This window comes from Adiantum capillus-veneris, chromosome 26 (assembly GCF_014529385.1).
Source record: "Adiantum capillus-veneris isolate H3 chromosome 26, ASM1452938v2, whole genome shotgun sequence".
Taxonomy (NCBI): Eukaryota; Viridiplantae; Streptophyta; class Polypodiopsida; order Polypodiales; family Pteridaceae; genus Adiantum; species Adiantum capillus-veneris.
Window position 1 is genome coordinate 85,032,649 of NC_140956.1, and position 20,224 is coordinate 85,052,872.

Below are 20,224 nucleotides of genomic sequence, written 5' to 3' on the forward strand. Positions count from 1 at the left end.
AGTCGCCCATGTGAAAAGTATTCACACAATGCTTGTTTAGGCAACAATTTCACCAGTCCTTCTTTCCACGATTGCGGCAAAGATTTCGTGGTCCATGCATGGTTTATCATGAAAAGAAGAGGCTTCTTAAGGGATTCCCAAAAGAGAAGGAAAATTTCCACCGTAAGCGCGTCCCATCCAAGCGTTTTCCAGCGAGACCAAGATGCAACAAATTGTTGTGCAATTCATCTTCAGTAAAACTCGCCTCAAGGATATCTACATCATTCATTGTCAATATAGGATGTACATACGACAACATTAACTGTCTGGCTTGCAAAACCTCAGTCAAGGAGGCTTCAGGCTTAGCAAAAACACGTTGAACATGATCCACCATTGAGTCCGCCAATTGACCTTTCTTGGTCGTCCATTGCCCAGTTTCATCTTTAACCCTTTTGATAGAGGCAGAAGTCCTCAAATGATGCAAATGCTTAAAGAATTGTTTCGATGAACAACCTTTATCCATAAAAGCGTATTGCCTAGATCTAATTTTCCATTTTCAAGTTTTCTCTTATCATTACGCATCAACGAGGTTTCAGCTATGCATAATTCCTCTTGTTCTGAGCCAGTAAGCCTTCTAGTATCTGCAAGACTTGCCAAGGCGTGACTGGTCACCTTATCTTCCTGCACTTTATTTCTCAACCCATTTTCATCTTTAACCCTTTTGATAGAGGCAAAAGTCCTTGAATGATGCAAATGCTTGAAGAATTGTTTCAATGAACAACCTTTATCTATTAAAGCGCATTGCCTAGATGTAATTTTCCATTTTTCAAGTTTTCTCTTATCATTACGCATCAATGAGGTTTTGACTATGCATAATTCCTTTTGTTCTGAGCTAGTAACCCTTCTAGTATCTGCAAGACTTCCCAAGGCGTGACAGATCGCCTTATCTTCTTGCACTTTATTTCTCAACTGGTACATGTACCACAAACCATAATCCTTTATGACTGCCTGGATATGCATGACAAAGCGATACCAGGCCACATCCACATCAATAAACATCTAAGAGACAAGTGGAGGAATTACTGCTTCAATTGAAGTTCAAAATGTTGTATGTGAAAGATACGCCTCATTAATATGCAACAACCGCTTACAAAGGAGTGAGGAGTCTATATCTATTGCCTCAAAATAGACCCAGAGCCAAAGAGAAAAATGAGCAGATAAGGTAAAAGAATGATTAATCCTCATATCACAAGCAAACATATATTGCAAAGTACCCAATACATACCAACGATCCAAACATGCTCTATATCCAAAGTGAGCATTATGAGTAAATGTATAACCCCGCTCTGAAGAGTGCGTGTTGGTCCATAGATCCAAGACACCGGTATTACTGATCGTGGCATCCCAAGAAGAGCATTCAGAGCTCAACATAAACAAATGACCCATTGTGTTGTCCGTGTTTGCGGGTGCATTATTAAAATCCCCACCCCAAAAAGCATGCAACGTTAGGGATATTTGACCAACTCTTGCCAAAGACGACTTCATTGTGCTGAGGCAGTATAAGCATAAATACCAGCAAATTCCAGAATATTTCCTTGGACAAGACATTGAACTACCATCCAACGCCCTGCCGGATCATTATGGGCTAAAACCGGCTGCAGTTCATGACGCACCATCATCAAAACACCCGAGAAAGAACCAGTACCAACATAAGCAATCCAAAATCCCACATAGTATGAAGATTGACCTACAAAATCATGCTGATTATGCTCATGTCACACCACTATATCTGCTTTAATTGTATGTACATAATGCCAAATTAACTTCCACTTGTTGTGGTTGCACAAACCGCGCACATTATACGTAAAGCATCTAAGAGGACAATGCACCTGTACAGTATTTACAAGAGAAGCATGAGGCACTATCATCAAGTGGTATAATGAAGCGGACTCCATATGTGTTCCTTGGTGAGGATTCCGATGCAAAGGCAACGACCCAGATGTCGGTCCAAAAAGAGCATCTTTATATGAGTGTACTACCATGCCTATGTTTCAACGAGTGACTTATGATCATATGATGTAAATGTGGAAGATCCACCACTTCTCGCATTCAAAGCAGGTACATGATTTCTTGAAACAGGCGAAAGACGGGGCTTAAGTGGCTTCTTTGGAGTTTGCCAACCATCAGTAGAAACTATCATTTTAGCTTTACCCTTGGTATCTATCTTTGCAGTGGGATGCACATTAGACATGCTTTGATTTTGATCTTTCCCTTGTTTGGCCTGACATGCTTCCATTAGCATCCCCCATCTTTGGTCTCGCAAATGAAGAGGCGGAGGAGGCAACATGGGTTCCAGATGCCAGAACAACAGAAGGCGGAAGTTTCAGTAAAGATTCCTGGTATTCAGACTGCATATGGCCAAATTTTTCACAAGTGAAACATGCACCAAAATACACTCTTCGGACAGCTTGTCTTTTCAATAGGAAATCAACCCATTGACCTACATCCTGTGCCGAGGACATCTTGCCAGGGAAGAACAAAATGACCGCATTCAACACATATTGTGCTACCGGATCCGTAAGCTGTTGAATCGGAATAACCACTTCTGTAGCTGGCTGCTGACCTTCCCAAGCATTCCGAGCATCAACAAAATCCTCCGACAAACACTCTTTTGATGATATTTGTAACATCCATCGTGGAAAGATCCACCTGTTTCCTACGCTTCTATACAGCTTCTTCTGCCATATCTAATCAACACTTCACTTTCTAGAGCACACTCTGGACTAACACCCACTCAATATATTTATATACTTTTTTTTTAAAAGCTTTCTTAGCTAGGACTGTGTTGAACACACCGACAAAAAGAGCCTCTTGTTAAAGAAAATACACGCACACCCACTGTCAGGCACATCCACGACACTAAGTGACACATAACATTAAAGAGGGGGAGGTAAGCGGATCGACGACGCGGAAGTGGATGCAGGGAGCCCGAGGCAGATTAAACCCGGACGCGCGACAAGTCAACGCGAAAAGGAACCCGGGCGGCGACTCGATTTGAACCAGAGCCTCGTCGCTCAGATTGTGACGCATGGGGTAACCATCCCACCCGCGCGCACATGTTGTACCCATTGCTCGGGTTTTTGGGGTTTTATTATTAAAACATAGGCGCTGCTCGGATTTAATCCGTGGTCGGGTTTAGTTTGTGGTCGGGTTTAGTTTTTTAAGTGTCGATCTACGGTTGCAACCTCTCCGATTTTCGTGCGCGCACTTTTCTGCCCTCGATCCCCTTACCCCCCCTCTTTAATACTATGTGTTATTTAGTCCTGAGGCACTCACATGAGAATCTGACAGAAGAGCCACGTGCAGGTGAAAATCATCTTCAACTATCGGCGCGTTGAAGAAGGCCTGCGCAATGTAGGAGTTGCGCAAGGCAAGGTGGCGCGACAATCGAATGGCAGAAGGATTCACTTTCACTACCCTGTACAAAATCCCTGCAATGACGCTCTGTACTTAGAACACCTTCAGGTCCGCATACATGTAGGGCTACCCAACATGCTTCAGCAGCAAGAGGTGTCAAGGCGGAATAGTTTGGTGCAGATGCTGTCACACAAACTAAGCAGTCGCAGACAAACCTAGCCTGTCAGATGACCGCTGAAGCGCGCAGGAGCAGAGTCGCATACGCCAGGCAGGGGGCTCGCGCAGATGCTGGAGTGCGCAGGCAGGAATGCGCAGGCCAGCAGAGGGCTCTCGCCGTGCCTCAGACGTACACACGCACGCACACTACACCTCTCTCTCTCTCTCTCTCTCTCTCTCTCTCCCCTCGCTTCCTGTAGCTCGGCAGAAAAGTCAACGCTTCTTCTTTCTTTGCCCCTATGATGTAGCGCTGCAGAGAACAAACGTTGCTTTTCTTTTTAATGCTATTTTATAAGCTCACCTTAGCACCAATGCTTTGATTTGAGATAGCGCTACTGTAAACTGTTTTATGCCTTAGGGCGTCGACTACTCCCTTTCTCAGCTTTCTCTGCTAAAGCTCCAATCCTTAGGCCTACTTAAATCTTGTGCATGCGCATCGAGAGTGAAACTCAAAACCGAAGCTCTAATACCACTTGTGATTGCACCGAGAGGTGCATGCGGAGTGCGAGTGAGTGAAAGTGCGAGTGGAGATGAGTACATTTGAGGATTGGAAACAACAAATGTCATCTTTGAGAATTGAATGGTTTACCATTTGGTTGTATCTCTATTTTGGAGGCGTTTTGTATTGGTTTTCATATGTAATCCTTCTTGACTATGCTCCTTCTCTCTCCATGTCTTCTTGTATCCGATGCAGGCTAATGAGTTTAACGAGCTCATTTGAAAAATCAACATCTGTAATAGATGCAAGCCGTGTTTGGGAAAAATGTGTCTCAGCTTACAATCGTGCGGCTTTAAGGCTAAAAAATGCTAGCTGAGCAGGAGAGGATAAGGAAAATTTCCACTCAAATTTTGAGAAAATTAGTGTCAAAAAGAGTAAATTTTAGCTCAAATTTCAAATTGCACTATTGCAGAAATGGTGAACGGGATTTATGTGTGGTTAGAAAAATGATTTGCTATAACACAAGATGCAAGCATTCTTTATGTGGAATATATTTTGTTTTTTTTTTCATCTAAACTCCTCTATAAGTGTAACACCATGTAACACTATGATAATGTCGTCGTTAACAAGGGGATTTATCTTGCTACCACTTGCTTACCATGTGCATCTTGGATACGCAAACCTTCACAATCAACTCTAACCTACACTGTAAATACTACTTGTTTGAACCAATTTTTCATGATGCCAAGAGCTTGACTTACATTAGCCGAGTATTCACTTTGCTACCTTCCAAAAATCGACATTTTATTGGGCGCAAAAATGCATAGCTTCTAGATAGGCGACATTTTCCAAAGTCTGTAATTTTGAAACAATTCCCCATCAATATCTCGACTTGTATGCCATACCCTAAATTTCCGGTACACTGCCGCATTTCAACAAGCATAGCGTTCATCATAACAAATGGCCTCTCTACGCGCTAAAATTGACTTCAATTCTTGTATTTCTACGTCTCCTCTTATCATGCACGCAGTTGTACGCTAATGAACCCTCTAAGATTCTCTTCTACCACTCGCATTTGCTTTCTTTGTGTCATGTGACTGCTGTTGTTATTGATCCATATGCTAGGTACCACCACCATAAGTTCAACCCTTATCACATAAAACAAATGAGTTGATTAACTTGCATGGTTTTGTTGTCAAATTTTAAAGATTTGAATGTTTTATGATGGAATAACAGAGAAAATGGCTCCTCAAATGAGTCATTTTGTCAAAACTTTTTGAATGCACATTATGTACGCGACTTCCAAATATTGCACCCCTCAAGCGACTACTTGAACCTTTGTCCTTTTTGGTTCTAATGATTGATTTCTTTCACCTCCCATGAGTTGAATGCCACTATTATTGACAAGGTCTCTCCATTCTATCCTTCACTACGATGCCAATAGCTATTTTCCTTCAATAGATCGGTCCTACTTAACCTCCAAGCATGCAAAATATCCTTGTCCAGATTCTCGATTCATTAATCTTCTCATCACCAAACATGTTTGCACATAATCAAAATTTTAAATAATGCTGTGTAGAAGGGCATTGTCAAGATTTTCCATGCCTAATCTTTTCAAAAAAGCTTAGATAAGATGTTATTGCTTCAGTCATGTGCCACTTATAAGCTACCTTTCTTTACTGTAGTCAAAACCTCCTACATTGCCTGTTGTCCCACCATCAAATTGAATATGCATGCCCTGCTTATTCCAGGCTTTAAAAATGGCAAAGCTCGCCGAAGGGCGCCATCATAGGTCAAGCACCCAAAGAGTTCAATTATATCTTAATGGAATTTTTGGACTCAAGAGTACTTTCTTTCAGTGGTCCACCTTAAAGACTGAAACTATGAGAAAGACAAGCTCACACCACTTGAACAAGAGAAACCACTAGATAGGTAGCAAGAAGTAACTATACGATACATGTAAGAATGTGGACAAGGTTTCTTTGCGTGCAAAGAACGAGCTTGAAAGCTCAACCGGATACTTCACTAATCACTTGCACACGAATACTTCACTAATCACTTGCACACCGCAACCGTTTAAGTATTCCTAGTTCCCATTTGTTGACGGTTGCATAGATATACACTATCATGTTTGGAATTGCACATATTGCCACAAGAGGGTGCGGTGGAATAGTAGAGGCTCCCTACAGGCTCACATAATTGAGAAGATTGGTTCCCACACTATCTGTGGCACATAGCCTTCCATAACTAATACTATGGGATCCCCCCCTAGAAAACCAGAGAGATTTTATTAACACGTTATGGAGGCCGAACTTGGCCTATGAGACAAATCAGTACACTTGTGGTACCTCATCCTGAATAACTTAAAACTAAAGAGGCTTGCAAGATAGAGGCAAATGCAGCCATTGTAGATGCTTCTTCGAATGCAAGTTCGTCTAAGGGGTATCTCCTCTCTCATCCTAAACAAGAAAGGAAACAAGCATAATGACTAAATGAAAAGAGAGAGAGAGAGAGAGAGAGAGAGAGAGAGAGAGAGAGAGAGAGAACTTTTCAATGTCCTAGGAACATTCTTGAGATACTGCAACGAGCCAAGAGACCATTAATTAATTGTAAAATAGCTGTCACATTTTGTCCACTTCCAGCAAATATGCACAAATTATCTTTTAGAGTGTCACTTTGTAGAATATGAACTACAATAACCCTTGCTCACTAACCTCTATCATCCATAGCGAGGAGGAGGCTCTTTAGGCAATGCATGGGCTACATGAACACAAGTAGTGCAGGAGGTTAGCAGGGTGTTAATGAAAGCTCCGGGCGTTGCGAGCAGGAGTTTTATGTCAACGCAAGCCAAGGCAAACACAGAAATGAGTAACCCAAAAAACCTCACTCCCTTCTTCAGCCTGTGTTTCTCATTCCAGCAGAAATGCCATTGATTGTGATCAATAAAGCATCCCTCAACTTGGGATTGTTCTCATCTTGCCGCAACCGGTGTAGAATCTCCACCTGCAGCATGCTGAGTGGGTTCAAGTAGGGCAGTCTACTCTCTATCAGTCGCTTGAGCGTCTTGTTGTTTTCCGACAGCTTCTGATGCCCACTTATCAGCAGCACAAACTTCTCCGTGACATGAAACGCTTCCCTCAGTTCCGCGCCTATGGATCGTCGCTCAGGCGCAACCAAAACCTCATCATAATGCTTTGCTATGGGTAGATCTGCCTTTGCAAGAACCATCTCAATGAGGTCGATAGTCGATTGAAAGAATGGCCACTCCCTGTACATGGCCTGTAGCTCTTCCAAATACCCCTTACTGCAAGCCGCCTCAAGACCCGCACCCACTCCAAGCCACGAAGGCAACACAAACCTCGTCTGTGTCCAAGCAAAAATCCAAGGAATTGCACGCAACGAATTGATGCCCCCTGTTGTCCTCCTGCGAGTGGGGCGGCTCCCTATATTCAAATTTCCTAGCTCTGCTTCCGGTGTACCCTCATGATAGTACTGCAAAAACTGCTCATTCTCGTAGACAAAACTGCGGTATTGACTGCAGCTGATTCCAGATATTTCCTCCATAACGTTGCGCCAATTGGATGAGCGTGGGGGAACAGGCGGGTGGAGCGTGGCAAGAAGAACAGCGGTCGTGTAGACCTCCAGCTGCCGAACTGCGATCTGAGAAAGACCAAACTTAGCTTGCACCATCTCGCCTTGCTCTGTGACTCTTAGAGTTCCCTGTACTCACAAACATGGATCGATTGTCAGGTCATAAAGAGCAGAAATTCAAGGAAAGAGAGAGTACAAAAAGTTGCAGAGATGCTGACTAAAATGAAGTAAAGCAAATGGAAGTCATGAAACGTAAAGAGAGAGAGAGAGAGAGAGAGAGAGAGAGAGAGAGAAGACAATCCTCCATGGACAGACATGCATGCATCCTCTACCCCATAATAGGGCTTCCTAAGGAGAATGAAGAATAAATATTACAAAGAAGAACAAGCAAGCACTACAGCTAACACAAAATATCTGGATCTTTTACCCATCCTGCGACAAGAATCATTCCAATGTTTAAGATTTGAAACACACCAAGCTTGTATTTGCAGCTCAATGGATTCTCCAGATGACCTCGACTATTAATCTTAGGTCCTTACCATAAACCTAGATGAAACCAGGATAAGCCCAGATTCAACTTCTAAGGAAAATGTAAGGTACAAACTCATGGTAGTCATCCACACAACAACATAACCACCAGCTCCATCATGCATACTATGACATTAACGTCGAACAGAGCCTTAAAGTGGGTGTAGTTACCACAATATGCTCCCACACATCCACACCAGACGAGCATTTATCAATACAAAGATCTGTGTCCTTACCATCACTGAGCCTGGAGGCTGTGACTGGATGGCATGATATGTGGGACCACCACCCCGCCCAACACTCCCTCCGCGTCCATGAAACAAAGTAATTTTAATGCCAAACTCCTTGCACGCCGCAACAACATCTTCCTGAGCCTTGTAGAGCTCCCAAGCTGCAGTAAATCGGCCAGCATCTTTGCCAGAATCCGAGTACCCAAGCATGACCTGCACCAGACTCTTAAAAACAATCAAGCCATCAAAGTAATGACACATTTCCAAATATTGCCTTTTTTTTCACACTATAAAGGCCAGCACCAGATTCTCTAGCACTTTATCTAAAGAGAAACCATGAAGAGGTTCACAGGGTAATGACCTCTTGATGACCCTGATGATTCGTGATGAGGTGTTGTTTGTACCAATCGATGGATAAAAGCTTCCGAATGACAGTTCCAGCAGCATGGAGATCTTTTACAGTCTCAAACAGGGGGACCACACGCAAACTGTTCGTGCCATGTAATTAGGGCTCTCACTTTTGTAACAAGCCCTAAATAGTAAATGCATACTTACGAAGTTCCTGGGCATGGCCTTCCAAGCTCTCCACTTAATGCCAATCGTGCTTCTTTTTGTAGCAACTCCACTGCCAATACGTCACTAGCCTGCGGAACAAACAATTTACGTGTGAGAATTGCACAGTACTTAGCATGCAACCAAAATTGAGCTTTTCGCACTGAAAAAATTGGAGAATAAGATTCACACAAATATGAGATGATAAGAGAATTTGGATCACCTCAGAAGCCATTGAAATTACATATGCCCCCAAAGAATCACTTCCTAGCTCTGCCGCAACACGAAAAGTCCTCAGTACTTCTTCTACTTCTGCCGAAACCTGAAATCACATCATAGGTCATTTTGGCCTTTTGCGTTTAACATTTCATTTCATTTTCTCTCTCTCTCTCTCTCTCTCTCTCTCTCTCTCTCTCTCTCTCTAAGTGCAAGAGGGGCTGGCGATGGATGTAGCAGACCACATGAGCACAGAGAGAGAGAGAGAGAGAGAGAGAGAGAGAGAGAGAGAGAGTGCGAGCGCTGTTGCAGAGAGAGGGAGAGAGAGCGTACGATTTCCAATTGTGTTTCTTGGGCACACAACTAAAAGCCCTATGTTTTATTATTAAGGGTACAAACTTGTCACCATTTAAATGGCCTTTGGGTGTGAACACACCCAAGTATAAAAGAATGAATAAATGAGTAAGAGAGGCTATAAGAGGGCCTTTAGACCCAACAACCTCCCACTTAAAGGCCTGATGTGGTACCTTTAAGTAACTCCCACTAAGTGTAAGCAATGCTCATGTTGTGTCTTAGCAAGACACTTAGTGAGAACATCTGCAGGGTTATCCTGTGTCTTGACCTTTGTCAGTGTGACAAGGCCATCATTCAATACTTGTCGTATAAAATGGTACCGCACATCAATGTGTTTGGTACGAGCATGGAACATGGCATTCTTAGCCAGGCATATAGCACTCTGACTATCACAACCAAGCACTGGAGCATATGCAGGAAGACCAAAGTCTCTGACCAACCTACCAAGCCAAATAGCTTCCTTAGAAGCCTCTGTGGCTAAAATATATTCAGCCTCTGTAGTGCTCAGTGCCACAATCTTCTGTAACCTTGAACACCATGAAATAGCACCTCCAGCAAGTGTGAATACATACCCACTAGTAGACTTTCTAGTGTCAAGATCACCTGTCATGTCCGAATCACAGAATCCCCGCAATGATAGTGTACCCTTGCCATAACATATACATGTGTCCAGTGTACCTTTTAAGTACCTGAATATGCTCTTCACTGCCTCCCAATGTGGTTTGCCAGGATTAGACATGAACCTACTAACAACTCCCACTGCATAAGCAATGTCTTGTCGTGTAGCAACCATGGCATACATCAATGAACCACAAGCTGAAGCATAAGGAATGCCTTTCATAGCATGAGCAGCTATATCATCTTTTGGGCAATCAAGCTTGCTAAGCTTTGTGTGCGTAGGTAAGGGCACACCAAGAGGCTTAGCATCAACCATATTAAATCTCTCAAGTACTTTCTTGATGTACTTGTCTTGAGAAAGGAATAAAAGTCGCTTCTTTCTATCCCTCCTAATACGCATACCCAAATATGTTCAGCTGCACCCAAATCTTTCATCGAGAAAGCTGAATTCAACTCCTTTTTCAAAGCATTCAAAGTCTCCTTCTGCTTGCCAGCAATTAACATGTCATCCACATATAGGACGAGCACAATAAGACTACCATCAGGAGCCTTTTTAGTGTAAAGACAGTGACTGCGTTTGAAACCATGATTGAGCATAAAAGTATCAAACTTTTTGTACCACTGTCTAGGAGCTTGTTTCAGCCCATACAAGCTGCGTTTTAGTTTGCATACCAAATGCTCTTTCCCTCGAATGACAAAGCCCTCAGGCTGCGGCATATACAGCTCCTCATCTAAGTCACCATGTAAGAAAGCAGTGATCACATCCATTTGATCAAGCTCCCAATCCAAGATAGCACATAGAGCAAACAACACACGGAGAGTAGACATCTTCACTACAGGTGAGAAGATTTCCTGGAAGTCAATGCCTTCCTACTGTGCATAACCCTTAGCAACTAAACGCGCTTTGTATTTGGGTTTATCATCAACACATTTGATCTTATAAACCCACTTGTTAGGAATAGCTTTCCTACCTTTGGACAAATGCACAAGCTCCCATGTATTATTTGCATACAATGATTGCATCTCAGATTTCATAGCAAGCTCCCACTTACTTTTGTCGTCACAAGACTGGGCTTCTTTGTATGTAAGAGGCTCTCCCTCATCAGTCAACAAGACACAATCCAAAGATGGCTGAAACCTCTCTGACTGACGTCTCTGACGTGTAGATCTCCTCACCCAATGATCTACATTTTCCGGTAAAGGGTCTACATCCTCAGGAATGATTCCGTTATCATTTAGCGGCTGATTTTCAGCATTTATACCCTGCTGTGAATCATTTTCAGCCTGCTGGTCATTGTGTTCTACCCCATTTTGTGCATCTATTTGCTGTCCATTCTCTTCTGGCTGTTGCACAAATGGTTGCTGCTCATTTTCAGCATCAATAGGCACCATATTTTCAGCCAAGGAAGGCTTTATGGCTGGCTGGTCATTATGAAATTTGACCCTCTTTTTATCATGGTCTACATGTGTAGCATTTTGGAGCAATTTAGCCTCATTAAATACTACATCTCGGCTGCGTACAACCTTCCTGTAATCAGGTAGCCATACTCTGTAACCCATCTCACCCTCATCTCCATAACCCATGAAGATGCCTCTGATGGATTTCATGTCTAGCTTAGTCCTCTGATCTACAGGCACATGTACAAATGCCTCGCAGCCAAAAACACGCAAATGGTCATATGAAGCAGGTTTGCCAGACCAAACCTCTTCGGGGATGCCATTGTCCAAAGCACGATTTGGAGAGCGGTTGCATACATGAACTGCAGTTTTCAAAGCCTCTGCCCAAAATTCTTGCGGAAGATTAGCTGTGGACAACATGCAACGAATCCTCTCACAAATTGTGCGGTTATATCTCTCAGCCACGCCATTAGATGATGGATTATAAGGTGCTGTTAACTCCCTTTTAATACCATGCATCTCACAAAAACCATTAAATTCACATGATACATACTCTCCCCCATTATCTGTTCTTATGGCCTTTAACTTGAGATCCTTTTTGGCGTTTAGCAATGCCAAGAACCTCACCCAAGGTAAGATCGCTGAGCTCGCTGCTGCTGTTGCGCTACCCACTCGCCATCGCAACCTCCCCCTGCCCCTCCCCGCCCTGCCCTCGCGCGCCACCGCTGCCCATTCCCCCCCTGCCCTCGCCGCCCGCACCTGCTGCGCGTACGCCAGCGCGCTGCCCAGCCTGCCCGCAGCCCTATGCCCGCCCTGCCCACCTGCTCACCAGCTTTCCCCCACTCCCGCATGCCGCCCCGTTTTCTGCCTCAGCCCCCCAGCCCCGCCTCCCAATCCTACCTCTCGACGGCCATCCTGCTCGTCGGGCCTCGCCAGTACCAGTGACGGGTTCGGTCTTGCAAAAGCTTCGTTTTTCGACTACGTTTCTCCGCCCCTCCCCTACAGCAGCAGACACAAATGGAGGCTCCAGCTTCGCCACAGAGGGACTCTGATGAGGCCCCCTCGCCCGACCCCGCTGAGCCCACCATTCGACTTGCTCTCTCGCTTACAGAGCAAGCGAGCCTTGCCGCAGAGGTAGAGAGATTGCAGGCGACTTCGGTCATCTGCAAGGTTCTCGGCACTCGACCTAGCAGAGGAGGGCTGCGAGACCTTCTCCAGGCCCGCCTTCTCTCAGAGGTGGGCAAGATCTTGGATGTCCAGATTCTCGGACGGGGGTACTACCAGATTGAGTTCGAGACATCCGAGATGGCTTCCAAGGTCATTGCTATGAGTCCACTGGCCATCTGAGCATCACGCGCCCACTTTCGACAGTGGCGACATGGTTTTGACCCGACTTCGAATGTGCTAGTAGAGGAGGAAGACATCCCCATCTCAGTCTGCTTTCCGGGTTTACGGAGGGAGTACCTTCCACTTCTCTCCAGGATTGGCTCCGCCATCGGGACAGTCCTGGAGACACCTCGTACGGCAGCATCAGTAGCTGCCAAGGCGGCTGGCATCCCTTCAGTTCGAGTTTTGGTCAGAGATACCCACACGCTTCCGAAGGTCATCCTTTTGCCTCAGGTGAGTGGGGGTTGGTTTCGACAGAGTGTGGAGTACTCGGGTCTCCCGAACCAGTGCTTCATTTGCAGACAGATGGGCCACCTAGCGAAGGCCTGTCCACGGAGGAGACCACGACCCGCACCCCAGCCTCAGCCCCAACTTGCCAAGGCTGGGCCGCAGCCACAGCCAGCGACACAGAGCACAGATTCAGCGCCACCCTCCGAGCCTGGGGCCCCAGCGGAGGAGGGGTAGCAGCAGGCACGTGGCCGTCGACGCCAGGGGCCACAGCGTCAGCCTGGCACTCAGAGTGGCCCCCAGGTGCCTACTCAGCAGCAGTGGGTTCCCACGGGGAACCGCTTTGGGCCTCTTGAGCAGGAGGAGCCTCCTTCGCCAGCCTCCACCTCCGCTTCACCCTCGACAGCCGCTCCGCCTTCCGATCTCCCCTCCTCCTCCTCCTCATGCCCTCCCCCGCCCGCTGCTACCGCTCACCCCCCACCTCGCCCCCCCCCCCATGTCTCTGCCGCCCCACCCCGCTTCTCCTCTCCCCCGCCCCCCCCCCCCCCCCAGCCCCTTCTCCCCCTTCTGCTTCAGTACCTCAGTCGGCTTAGGAGACTGGACCCTCGCCGGCGGCTAGGAGATCTCTTGGCAGCGCCTTTGCCACGAGTCGCCTAGCGAGAGAGGGTCAGCCCTTCATGCGGCCCCCTCTGCAGATTCAGACATCTTCTCTTGCAGCTATCCCGCGTGGTTTGACGAGCATTGACCTCCGACGCCGCTGGGATTTCTTCGATTACGGGTTTACTCGTTTTCTTGGCGACTCCGCAGCAGACCACGAGGCAGCCTGCTTCAGAGTCCACGCTTTGTTCCTCGCCGCTAGGGGGACAGAGGCCTTGGACTCAGCAGTTGGTTTCTCCTTCCCCCTCTGTGGCAGGACTGAGACAGAGTGGTCCCTCGACTCAGTGGTGGGATGGTTGCATACACAGGTTCTCGAGTTCTCTCACCACATGGGAGAACTTGGCGTTACAGATTTGTTGCAGACGTTGTGGCCACTGGCCAAGTTTGCGGTGACACCCCCAGACTCAGCAGGATGTAGACACATTGTGGTGTACTTTTTTTGCTGATACGCAGTGTTTGCCTTGCTATGTATTCATTCATGAGGACTCCTGGACAGAGGAGGTTGCTTTACGCACGGCTCGCTCTACTTGGGCTTGGACCAGGCACTCACTGCAGTCTCGCTTATCTAGAGGACGCTCGGATGCGGATTACTCCCCATCCAAGCCTGCTTCGAAGATAGCTCGTCTTGCTGCTGCGGCAGCATCTGTTCTCTCTCGCTCCCCATGAGGATCGTCTCGTGGAACGTGTAGGGACTAGGTGGGCCCCAGTTTCAGCGACAGCGGGGCCGATTGCGTCAGGAGCTTCAGCGTTGCCTTGTGGGAGGAGAGATTGATCTCCTTATGCTTCAGGAGCACCATTTGTCTGAGAGCCGCATTCGGCGATGTGGTCAGATTTTGCGTGGACGCTATGATACCTTTTGGTCAGCTGCTTTTGGACCTGGAGGCATCCAGGGTGGGGTATGTATGACTATTGCGAACTCACTTCAGCAAGCCATTGTGGGCAGAGGGATTATTGTACCAGGCAGGGCTCAGTGGATTACTATGCAGGTTCAGGGTAGCCTTGTGGGTTTCCTGAACATCTATGCGCCCAATGTGGCGAGTGCTCGTGCAGAGTTTTGGTCACAGATTGTTGAGTCTTTGCCACAGGTTGACCAGTGGTGTGTAGGAGGGGACTTCAACATGTTGGAGGACCCTTCTGACAAGATCGGAGGCAGCCATGCTACTGTGCATGGAGTCGAGTTAGCAGCTTGGGAGAGGTTTTGTATGACGCTGAGGGTCTCGGATACATGGCAGCATTCTGGCTTTGTGAGGCCTCCAGAGAGTCTTGCCTTCTCTAGATCGGACCGCAGAGTGGGAGGAGTGAATCTATCGCACATAGATCGCTTCTACACTAGTGACCACTTCAGTGACTTGGGGGGATCAGTGGGCATCCTGGCAGGGACATCCTTCTCGGACCATGCACCAGTGATTCTCATAGTGGCAGATAGGCAGAGGAGTGGGAGCACGATGCTTCACATCCCAGAGCGGGTCTTGTTGGACTCAGCACTCAGAGAGAGGGTCGAGGCTCTATGGACAGAGGGCATGGACAGCCAGGCTCCACCTGCACACAGAGTGGCCTCAGGCCTAGCTCAGCTTAGCCACTTCTTTCTCCAGGAGTCTTTGGCTCGACGGGCTGCAGCGAGAGAGGAGGAGCAGCGTCTTAGACGAGGCATTGCTTCACTACAGAGGATACAGGAGCAGCATCCAGACAGTCCATGGTTGGAGGAGCAGTTACAGCAGGCTCGACAGGAGCTTGCTTGCACAAAGGAGAGGCGCCATGAGTTTGCCTTTCATCGACAGGCATCTCAGTGGACTTAGGTGGGTGACAGGGTGACAGGTGGTTTTTTTGAGACAGTGGGACCTCGGCACTCGCATGCCAAGGTCAATCAGTTGAGGAGACCCGATGGGTCAGTTGTTTGTGAGCCTGAGGACATGCGTGCAATCGCTACTGACTTTTACCGTGAGCTACTGTCGGCTGAGCCCGAGTCAGAGAGACAGGATGTATGCAGGGAGCAGGTTTGGGCACAGATGCCCTGTCTTGTGACTCAGGAGATGCGGCAGAGGCTTGAGTTACCTCTTCAGCTTGAGGAGCTGCACACGGCTCTTAGGGCCCTCCCTCGTGGTAGCTGTCCAGGTGAGCATGGGCTGACTCCCAGCTTCTTCTTGGAGTACTGGGACCTGCTTGGCCTAGATCTTTGTAGTGCCTTTCAGTACATTCTGCACACAGGAGTGATGCCGGATAGCATGAGTGAGGGCCTGATTTACCTCATTCCAAAGGAGGGTGGCTCCTTGGATGAGATTCGACAGTGGCGCCCCATCACCATTCTCAACTCAACCTACAAAATTCTTGCCAAGGCTCTGAGTTTGAGGATTCAGCCACTTTTGGAGAGCCTTATACATGGGACTCAGACAGGTTTTGTCAAGGAACGCAGTATCCTTGACAACATCTTCACTTTTTGGGAGGCTTCTGCCCTTGCATGGCTCCGTGGGGAGGACCTTGTGATTCTTCTTCTCGATTTTGAGAAGGCATACGACAGAGTCGACTGGGACTTTCTCGAGGGCACGCTACGCAGGATGGGCTTCTCAGAGGCTTGGATCAGAGGGGTGTCAGCTTTGTACAGACAGGCTCACAGTCAGGTGCTTTTGGCAGGAGGTAGAGGTGAGCGCTTCATGCTCACACGATCGGTCAGACAGGGTTGTCCTCTTGCCCCCTTTCTCTTTCTGTTCTATGCGGAGGCGATGAGCAGATTTTTGGTGTCACAACAGGTTGGTTTGAGGGGCTTAGCACACCCTCAACGGGGAGATGAGCTTCTGGACGCTGAGTTTGCCGACAACTCAGCATTGTACTTAGAGGGCCAGGAGGCCAATTTACACAGATGTGGGCAGGCTTTGGAGACCTTCTCCTGTGCATCGGGCGCACTGATCAACTGGAGAAAGACAGTGGCTTTCTCGGTTGGTAGTGCTCCTGTGCCAGATTGGATGCCAGGAGAGGGTTTCAGGTGGATTCCTCCAGGGACTGCATTTCGGTACTTGGGTTGTCAGGTTGGTTTGGATTTGTCCCCCGAGCAGCAGATTGCTCCTCTTCTCCTGTCCATCAGGAGAAAGCTGTTACATTGGAGCTCAGCCCGACTTTCGCTGGCTGGTAGAGTAGTAGTAGCCAACCAGGTGTTGTTGGCGACTATGTGGTACATCACTTCTTGCTGGATCTTCTCGAGTTCTTGCATCAGCCAGGTACAGAGGCTGATCAGGAACTTCCTTTGGTCAGGTCGCGACACTCAGATTGCCCGAGCCAAGGTGGCTTGGTCGGTCATCACACTTCCTTGTTCTCAGGGAGGGCTTGTGATCATTGATCCAGCACAGCAGAGCAGAGCCCTTCTTGGGAAGTTCGTCGTCAGAGGACTTCTTCCAGGCGAGGAGCCCTGGAAGGAGTTCTTGTTGCAGAGGCTTCGTGCCAGGGTGCCTCAGTCAGGAGGTCCTTGGCAACCTTCGACTAGATGGATCTTTACAGAGTTGCGTCGAGTTGGTTTGAGCAGGAGACTGGAGGACCGATTCGCTGTGAGTCTGCTTCGTTCTTGGGAGCTATTACGGCGTGGCCTAGAGCAGAGACAGCCGACGTGCACGGAGGAGCGCCTACGGCAGCCCCTCGTCTGGAACCCCATGGTTAGCACTCAGCGAGGCCACTTGGTTGGGAGTAGGCCTCATGTTTCTTGGGGTCCCATGGCAGCAGGTCCAGCGCGCTCTCTAGGTGACTGGCTAGAGTTCACAGGTTTGTCAGAGGAGGTGCAGGTTGTCCAGCTACAGGGCATGAGAGGGGTTCAGAGCATGTGTCAGGACATCTCAGAGTCAGTTCCAGCTGACTGGCTCACGCCTCTCGAGCCAGTGGCACCCCGGTGGATGGGAGCCTTCACACGACTGGAGGTTCTCATTTCAGTCAGGGCTTGCTCAGAGACTGTCCCAGCCCTATTCTTCGAGCTTCAGGGTGGGGGACGACTACAGAGAGTTGCAGTAGAGGCCCCGCAGGTAGCAGAGTGTTGTTTCCAGAGGATCCGAGTTGTGGGCATCTTTGGGAGGACTTGCGTCATAGACCCTGACCCAGCAGCTCTTGAGACAGGACACTGGAGGCTATGGGCTTGGGAGTGCTGTCCACTGGCACGACTACAGTGGGATCCTAGTGAGTGGTTATGGAGGGACCCATTCTCTTCTACAGACCGCCCAGGGTTCCCTTTCTTTCAATACACTGTTCGGCTTGGACGTCATATACTTGCAGCACAGAGTGAGGCCCGCCCCGCTGCAGCACGTCATTGGCAGGAGGAGGGTCTCACAGTTGAGTTCTTGGCAGCTTTTTGGCAGAGGTTGTGGGACTCCAGACAGCCGAGGCGCGTCACCTTGTTCCAGTGGTTGGTTGCACACAGAGCCACAGCAGTAGGGAGCTGGCTTGTACATAGTGGTCTCTCGGCCCCATGTACAGCCTGTGACCAGTTGGTGGAGAGTCAGCGTCACTGTCTTTGGGACTGTCCCTCGGCCCAGCAGGTGTGGCTACGAGTTCTTCGGCTGATGCCTGCCCTCTCCACGGCTCGACAGTACACTTGGGGGGCAGCGGCTTGGTCCACCCTCACGGGCCCAGCACTTCAGTTTGAGCTATCTTCCACCAGCAGGATGATAGTGATACAGGGGGGTCGACCTACACTCCAGCCTGCTACAGACCTTACTCCACAGGAGTGGAGCAGTGAGAGAGCGGAGTGTTGGGAGCTCATCAGCGGCCTAGCTCTCTGGTTCATCTGGCGGGCCCGTTGTTTCCGCATCTTTGAGGCTCGCCTTGTACCACCAGCAGAGACTGTTCGTGACTTTTGGCTAGAGCTGATCCATACTCTCAGAGGACAGCTTGAGGGACTACAGGGCAGCTCCGACCGCATGCGGGAGCGCCGCGAGGCTTTCCTTCGACTCTGGCGCCCTGGGCCGTTCTACTCCATGGTCCAGGGGGTGCTCAGATGGCACTACTGTCCACCAGTGTGGCTTTTCCCTCCCCCCATCTCTTGATTTAGCCCCATTGTACATATGCTGTTTTTTCATTGGGAGAGTCTCCCCACCATGCTTGTTGTAGCCCTCTCTTGCAGAGGTGGATGTAGCCCTATGGGCAGTTTTCATTAACTAATAGAAGGATCTTTTTCTTTAAAAAAAAAAAACTTGAGATCCTTTTGTGTGGTCACAAAAGCATGAAATCTTTTAAAAGCGTCAAAAACATCACTCTTGTTTTCAAGTACATACACCCAAGTCTTTCTATAAAATCATCAATGAAAGATACAAAATAGCGTGCACCACCATGTGAGCTCACAGGCATCGTGCAAACATCTGAATGTACTAAATCAAGAGCATGCAACTTTTTAGAGACACCAGACGAATAAGAGAACTTCACTTGTTTACCATAGATACAATCTTTACAAAATTCAAGGCAAGGACCTTTTACATCAAATCTCCCAAGAGAGGAGAGAACCTGTAGTCCTTTCTCACTCATATGGCCAAGTCTCTTATGCCAAAGTTCCATTGGACAATGAACTTCAGCCATAGCAACAAACTTGCCAGGTAAGGCCTTGCAATGCAAATAGTATAAAGTTCCCCTTTTGCTGCCCTTCACAATCAACATAGAACCCTTTTGTATTTTCCAAGAGCCACCACCGAAAGTAGTGAAGTAGCCCTTTACATCCAGCTGCCCAACTGATAGCAGACTCTTCTTAATTCCAGGCGCATACCTAACATCATGCAAAACAAGTTCTTGACCATTTTCCAAAGCCAAGTGAATGGTGCCAACACCCTCAATGTCACATGCATAGTTATTACCCAAGTAAACTTTACCCAGGTTACCTGCAGTGTATGTGGCAAAAGACTCCAAAGAAGGAGTACATGAAATGAGGCACCACTGTCTACTATCCAAGACTGGGACAGCCCATCATGTGTTGAAAGCAAAGCGTCAATAAGATTTGGCTTCGTGATATACAAATCACTTGCCATAGCTACAACATCATCAAAGACACTCGAAGCTACGCCAAGTGCTTCGTCCACATCAACAATTTCCTCTATGACCACACTAGAGGCCACATTGGCCTTGCCAACATCCTTGGAAGAAGAGGAGGTGTCATCATCACCTTTAGCATCTTTTGCATCCTTCTTCTTCTTACCCTGTTGCTGCTTCTTCCTTTCAAGCTCTTGCTTTTAAAATCTGCAGTCAAGCTTTTTATGCCCTTTGCGTCCACATTGATAGCAAGTTATATCTTGAGATTTTCCCTTGCTCTTACTTCTACTCTTGCCCCTGTTAGCTACATTGTTCCTTTTCTCTAACCTGCCCCTTACATGATAAGCTGTGCCACTGCCTTCACGACTGGCTTTCCTCCTAATCTCTTCATTGAGAATGGAGCCTCTTACACCATCATTGGTTAAAGCAG

At 47.7% G+C, this 20,224-nt stretch overlaps 1 protein-coding gene across 3 annotated transcripts in view; it reads right to left on the reverse strand.

The window, feature by feature from the left end:
* Window positions 1–6,627: 6,627 nt before the first annotated feature.
* The window catches only part of PPC4 (phosphoenolpyruvate carboxylase 4), a 90,066-nt gene continuing 76,469 nt past the window's right edge, over window positions 6,628–20,224 (reverse strand). For all 3 annotated transcript variants that reach the window (XM_086502225.1, XM_086502226.1, XM_086502224.1), the window contains 5 exons: window positions 9,176–9,274; window positions 8,956–9,044; window positions 8,762–8,888; window positions 8,407–8,613; window positions 6,628–7,771 (listed from right to left, as the gene is read on the reverse strand). In XM_086502225.1, the coding sequence (XP_086358351.1) occupies window positions 6,947–7,771; window positions 8,407–8,613; window positions 8,762–8,888; window positions 8,956–9,044; window positions 9,176–9,274 (1,347 nt within the window). In that variant the 3' untranslated portion in view covers window positions 6,628–6,946. The remainder of the gene's footprint in view (window positions 7,772–8,406; window positions 8,614–8,761; window positions 8,889–8,955; window positions 9,045–9,175; window positions 9,275–20,224) is intronic.